This window comes from Lutjanus erythropterus, chromosome 13, assembly GCF_056507025.1.
Source record: "Lutjanus erythropterus isolate fLutEry1 chromosome 13, fLutEry1.hap2, whole genome shotgun sequence".
Taxonomy (NCBI): Eukaryota; Metazoa; Chordata; class Actinopteri; order Lutjaniformes; family Lutjanidae; genus Lutjanus; species Lutjanus erythropterus.
In genome coordinates, this window is record NC_139329.1 from 2,173,123 (window position 1) to 2,180,124 (window position 7,002).

The 7,002-nt window shown below is 37.8% G+C and overlaps 1 protein-coding gene across 1 annotated transcript; it reads left to right on the forward strand.

The window, feature by feature from the left end:
* The first annotated feature begins 1,737 nt into the window (after nt 1–1,737).
* Nucleotides 1,738–6,560, forward strand: LOC146315988 (transmembrane protein 263-B). The gene is made up of 3 exons (XM_084734552.1): nt 1,738–1,888; nt 3,863–3,992; nt 5,426–6,560. Exons 1-3 carry the CDS (start codon nt 1,883–1,885, stop codon nt 5,704–5,706), a joined length of 417 nt encoding a protein of 138 aa, XP_084590678.1. The 5' UTR covers nt 1,738–1,882; the 3' UTR covers nt 5,707–6,560.
* The last annotated feature ends 442 nt before the right edge of the window (nt 6,561–7,002 follow it).

The window sequence follows — 7,002 nt, forward strand, 5'->3', positions numbered from 1 at the left end:
GTTTATCTCTGTGACAACTGTGGGTTAAAAGGTGTTTCAAAGAGGTTCTGCAGAGAGCATGAAGTAAAGTGGAAGAAAGGAAAACATGAAGGTTTCTTCTTTGTTTGGATGGACTTTTCTAAAAGCATGAGAATGTCCAAATTTTCATGCTTGGTTAACAACAACAATAATCCTTTCAGGTCAGTTTACTCAAGGACACTTTTCCTGCTTTTAACCAAGATTATTTAATGGATGTGGGTACCAGAAGGTTGACATGAACTCTAAGATAAGTGGTACTTGTCCCATTGCATCAAACATATCAGGACTGGAGCACCTCAGGAACCAAATGATAACAGAACAAGCCACTTGACAGCAATGTCCAAGGTCTGATTCTGATTCTGACCTGTGATACGCCCCGATCCCTCCCATACTTCATTTTATGAAATCTGATGGTCTGTAAGATTAATTCAGTGTAATTACAATGTAAAAAAATGTAATTACAGTATTAACTGTCTATAGTCATAACAGTAGTGTTTTTCCCAGTAACCCTGTGATTGACCTCACTGCTGCACAATTCCATATATGCATGTGCATGTGACAAATTTTAGTAGTGGCACACACAAAATAGAGTTCCCCCTGTCAGGCTGTCAACCTGTCCTGCACAGAAACTTTTACCACACGTTACTGCATTAGTCATTGTTCAGTTTGTATAAGACACTGATCAATGATCAATCATTTGTCATATTGCAATTGTTTTATTTAATCCATATTCACAGGGTGAACACACTAAGAGCTGATTGAACAAATTCTGATCAGTTCTTCTGGAACTGAGAGCTTAGTTTTCCATCTCAGCCTCAGTCAACTCAGAGGTCAGGGTCTGAGTTTGTTAGGCACGGTTTCTGAAACAGGCCCCTGGTGACAGACTGACAGGCTGGAGATTATAGGGACGGGTGTGTGTGTATGGGGGGGGTTTGGGGGCAGAGAGGGGTTTTGTTTAGTGTGGTGTGCAAAATGTTCTCAGTAACAAACAAAAATAAATAACTGTAAATAACAATGCTGAAATTGAGACGTTTGGACATATTTTTAACAACTGAAATTACATTTTTGTTCTTTACAGAGACAGCAATGTACTGAAACAATGTATTGAATACAAGATAATATTTATCATTGTTTTGAAAGGTGCAATAAAAGGAAAAATTATTATTATTATTATTATTATTATTATTATTATTATTATCATTATTATCATCATTCTGGTTCTTCTTCGAATTATTATTATTATTATTATCATTATTGATAATGGGGGGTAAACATTTGCAACACTGAGGCATATAAAGCAACAACATATAAGACACAGTTTGTAGAAAAATAACAATAACAAAATAACAACAATACAGAGGAATAAATTAAAAGAAATTTTAAAAAAGTGCACATACTTGTTCAGTTCTTTTTAAGCATTGAGGAGAGACGTGGCATGTTTCCCTTTAATTAGTAGCAACACTCTGCTACAAAGACATAACAGACCTTAGAATACTCCAATTGACCAATCAGAATCGAGTATTTAACATAGCCACGTAATCATTTACAGGTTTACTGTCACTATATCCTACCGCACGCGATCATTGCTGAAGCCTCGCTTTTATGAATAATAACATATCCGTTCATAAACTTTGTATCAATGATTACAGTGTGTCCGCGCGCTGGGCTCCTCGTGCAGTGTGCCTGTGCTGACAGCGTGCGGCCGCGCGCTGCCATTACATCTACCAACCAGCTCACAGTAAACAACATCACGTCACTTCCGCTTTCAGCTTGACAGCAAAACAACAGAAGCACGAGCGATTAAAAAAAAAGAAACATAACGTTAAAGCAAGAAAACATCCGCGAGAGCAGCTGCTGTAACAGAATGGAGGTAAGACACAGTCCGTCAGGTGTTATAGAGGCTAATGACGCTGCAGTCTGTCTGTGAACACAACACAGATATCAAAGTCTCACATATCCGTGTGTGTGTGTGTGTGTGTGTGTGTGTGTGTGTGTTTCTGTTACAGACATCGTTTTTATCAGCAGAGAGACTTGCAGATGTAAAATGAACTCATGTCGTTCAGTGAGACATGTCTCTGCTGTACAGTCATACAGCACAGGTTAACTGTGAGCGCACACTGAGTGTCCAGCAGCTACAGCTGGGGACGGGGACAGGACATGAATGAAGGTGTCCTCTTATTGTGAGAAGAAAATTAAAATCATTGTCAAAACGATGAGGTGATGAAACAGTTTCCTGGACAGGCTGAGAGGTTTTTTTTAAAAATATATTTTTCCTTGAATATTTCCTGCTACTTTACACTTAAAGGGGTAGTTCACCCAAAAATGAAAATTCTGTTATTCTCTACTCACCCCCATGCTGATTAAGGGTTTAGTTTCTTAGTTCACAAAACACTGCTGGAGTTTCACAGGAAAACAGTGTTGCAGAATCTCCCAAACAATGGAAGTGTTTTCAAATGAAAAAGCTTGAATCTTCACTGTAAATCTATAGCTTGGAGCCATGTTCATGTGTGTGCACACCGTCTGACCTGGGTGTGTGTGCTGTGACGGTGTGCAAGTGATTGGCATGTTAGGGCTTTAGGACAGTCATTCTCAAAGACTGGGTTGGGACCCACCGTTGGGTCACAGGAAAGTGAAACATGAACAACATGAGAGGAAACAATGAGCACATGTTCATTCAGTCTAAATGAGCTTGAAGTGAAGTAGGTCAGGTAGGTTAAAATGAAGTAGATTAAAATGTTCTATGTTGTTTTCCTGATGTGAAGAAAGAAAAACAGAGAGATGGTCTGTTAACTCAGCCTGAATGAATGTATTTCTCATTGATAAAGTTTTAACATGTGTATGTGTTTTCAGTAAATTGTCAAGATAATATAGAATGTTGCCAAATGGCAGTAAAGATAGTAAGGAATACCTTACCTGATTGTATGGTTAAGGTTTTGGAACTTTTTTTTTTTTTGCCTGGTCTAAACTCCATGCCATTTGAAATTCTGTAATGTGACAGATACCTGTTAAAATATAACACTTCTAAAACATGTTTGTCAAAAATGAAATATATTGTCAACTAAAATGTTACTGTAGTGCTTGGATCAGTGAATATTACAACTAATGAATCCATAACTTCAAGTCAGTATGACCCATTTTATACCCTACATTACTTATAATTTTTTAAAATGCCAATAGGTCAGTATAAGTCTTATTATGATTTTATTATTGTGTTTTGCTAGTGACAAATTATGGGACAGGGAAAATACTCTGAAACTATCTGAAACAGAACCATACAATTACTAGAAATGTGTACTTTGGATGTTGTACACTTTACATACATGCAAAGTTCTGGGAAAAACACTTTAATTTTGAGATGTTTACTAGTCTGACTTTGAACCAGTTTGGTAGGATTGCTTATATATTAATGGCCCAGTGTGTAAGAGTTTTAGCAGAATATGGCAGAAATGGAATATAATATTCATAAATATGTTATCATTAGCATATAATCACCTGGAAAAAAAGAACAGTGTTTTCCTTAACTTACAAAGAGCCCCTTATGTTTTAATCCGCCATGTTGCAATGCCATGTTTCTACAGTAGCCCAGAGAGGACAAACCAAACACCCCTACCAATAAACAATAGCTGCATTTACATTTCTTACAGTAAATCAAATATTTACAATATCATCTTGACATGTAACCTTGATAACAAACATATGACATGTAAACATGAGACAGAATAATTGACAGTAAAACTTATTATTAAAATATGATAAATCATTGTTCATTTATACAAAATAGCTCTGCCCCTTTGTACAGAACTATTTGCACTTTGTAATATTGTCACTTCCTGTTGTCTTTCAGGTGCTGACGTCACAGCAGGAGGTAGAGAAGGAGAGCAGCTCATCCCCAGTCGACTGCAACAACCATCACAGCTGTAAGGACACGGAGGAGGAGGAAGATCCCCTTCACCTCCAGGAGGAGCAGCCACATGGTGAGGAAGCACATCCGTACACTAGTTCTCTTCACCGGTCCACTGACTGCATACCAAGGCTGTTTTGTGGATTAGTTTTTACTCCAGCAGAGAAGGGTTAAATAAAAGTGGAGTGCATGACACAGCTAACACGATGTGAAAGCTTTCCCTGTTTGTGGGCTCTGTGTTCTCTCAAAGGCCAACGCTGTAAAGAGGGCTTATGATAGGTCAACAACCTGAAAGCTCACCAGTCTAGTAGGAGAAATATGTTCCTATGCACCAAGTGGGAATTTTTGTAACCTATTTTTTAGGACCCTAATGGTGTCTAGCTGAGAATTTTTGATGTTGCCAAGGTCAGCTGATGTCCCATGGGGTTTTTTATGGTGGCCATCCTGAATTCATGTCCATATGAGTGAAGAATGTCATCGTTTTCATAACTCCTGAACCAGACAACATGCAAAGACATATGAACCCACTTCTCAGATTTTTATGCCATATTTCCAGGCTTTCCTTTCATATCCTCAGACTTTTATGTCACATTCTCAGGCTTTTGTGTCATATTTTCAGGCATTTATTTCATATCCTCAGACTTTAATGTTATTTTTCAGACTTTTATGTCATATTTTCAGGCTTTCCTTTCATATCATGACTTTCATATAATATTCTCAGAATTTTATGCCATATTCTGTAATATTCTTTGACTTCCATTCTGTAGTCTTTATCGACATCCATATAATAACCTTGCAAATAATATAAGAGAAACTTGGTTTATTGCTCAGCCCTGAGACACCTGCTGGAGTTGCTATTAAGAATGTCTGAGTTACCTGCCTCCGCTGAAACCAACCTCATTTGACCAGTGGGCGCTAATGTCAGGCCCTGTGTTTGATTTGACCTGGATATGAAGCGTCCGTAATGCAAAATTATATAAGTTTCTAAAAAGGTGAACTCCTCTTCTGTATATAGCTTTATATATTTTACTCACAAGTGTGTTAATTACTCTGGATATGAAGCATCTTTAGCACAAAGTAATATAAGGTTAGTTTCTAAAGAGATGAGATGCAGCCCTCTCATCTCCTCTTCTCTTCTCTCCTCTCCTCTCCTCTCCTCTCCTCTCCTCTCCTCTCCTCTCCTCTCCTCTCCTCTCCTCTCTCATCTTGTTCCTGCAGTGGCCGTCATATTTCAGCAGCAGTGTACAGCAGATTTTTTTCATTCAAATCAGATTTGGCTGTCCAAAATGAATTTCTCTCTTTCTTTCTTTCTTTCTTTAATAAATGTTTTGTAATCCATGTCTGAAGATGGCTAATATTAAATTTTTTTCTGAGGAAAACATGAGTATATATGTTGTGTTTTTTGTTTGTTTTAGTTTAATAAAGGTGTGTGTCTCTCTCTGCCTTGTCCCTCCTTGCTTCTGTCTCTCTCTCGTATCCCTGTCTCTCTGTCTCCATCTGTCTCAGACACAGATAAGGACCACCCCCGGCAAGAAGGAGGAGTCATGTGGAGGGTGGGCGGCGGCCTGTTCAGCATGACGCGAAACGCTGTCGGTGCGACCCTGGGCAGCGTTGCGTGGGTAGGAACAAAAAGTTTTGAGCTCACCAAGACGGCTGTGACCAGCGTGCCGGCAGCCAGTGTAGGGTTGGTCAAAGGGAGTGTCTCCATGGTTACAGGAGGTGTTGGAGCAGTTGGTTCTGCAGTGGCAAATAAAGTCACACCGAGGAAGAAGGACAAAGCTGACTGATGGACAGTGGGCTGTGTATGTGTGTGTGTGTGTGTGTGTGTGTATGATGCAAATGAAAGCAAAATACCTCGAAAGCTTAGAATGGATTTTCATTACAGTTCTTCAGATTGAAGCATGTATTCACTCATGCAGCTACAAAGACACAAAAGCAGCTAGTTGTCAGTCAGCAAGTGGAAATCTGAAATGTTTTATTTTATGTAAACATCCTGTGATGCATAGTAGCAATATGTCAGATAGCTCCAAAAATGAATATGTCCAATCAGGATTGAGCAAAGGCAGCAGACAGCTTTGTATCTGCATGTCTGAACATACAGTTAAGTTTTCCCTGAACTCAAGAAGATCTTAACATTTTTTGTTAAGAATACAACTGTATTAAAGGAGCAATATGTAGCCATTGCATGTGCAAAAACAAGAACAGCGGTCCAAATAGCGAGTTGGAGCCACAGTATACTGACTGTATATTAAATAGGTTGTAATCCTGTTTAATATATGATATATGGTTCAAATGAGTTGTTTCTCCCCGCCTTTTCCTCCCCAAATCCCACTGCTCTGAAATAACACACTCTGGACGATGAGGTCAGTGGCTGCCTGTCTCACTGCCTGCCAAATATTAAATATATAATAATTAACATTTTGCTCAATTTAACAGTTCTAAACATCTACGCCTTCTACGAGATTAGCAACAATTTCTTACGACTCACAAACAGACACTTGCTCATTTGGCAAAAATTCGGTTGTAATTTGAACTCTGATTAAAGAAACAGACGTACAAAACAGTTATTCCAGAATTGAAATTTCAAAAGGTGCACCCTGCGGCAGTAGCGGTCATCTCAAGTGAAGTCAGTATTTCAATTGAACATTGCTCAAGCTCAACATTTGCTTGATCTCACATATGGTCATTTTATTTATTATTGTGAATATATTACAGATTTCCCCTTTAATATAGATTATCATTTCAGAATTTTGAGAAATTTTGTGCTCAAGTTTGGGATCACATGATATGTCCCTAAATGGGTAAACACATGCATGTTACTGAATACTGCTCAGTTTGTATAGGTTTGTTTTTATTTTCTGTTACATGGTTTATGTCCTAATGTCTTTTATTTTCACTACACACAGCCAAGTTGCATTGTTATTATTGTTATTATTATTATTATTATTATTATTATTATTATTATTATTATTATTATTATTATTATTATTATCATTATTAAAAATAATAATAATGCTGTTGTATCTGGATTTCCATTATATTAACTTGAATTTGCTTAATTGAAGTACTTGAAGAAGTACACA

Coding starts and splice junctions, on each gene's coding strand:
- LOC146315988 (XM_084734552.1), top strand. Junction 3,993..5,425: donor CCAGGAGGAGCAGCCACATG/GTGAGGAAGCAC, acceptor CATCTGTCTCAG/ACACAGATAAGGACCACCCC.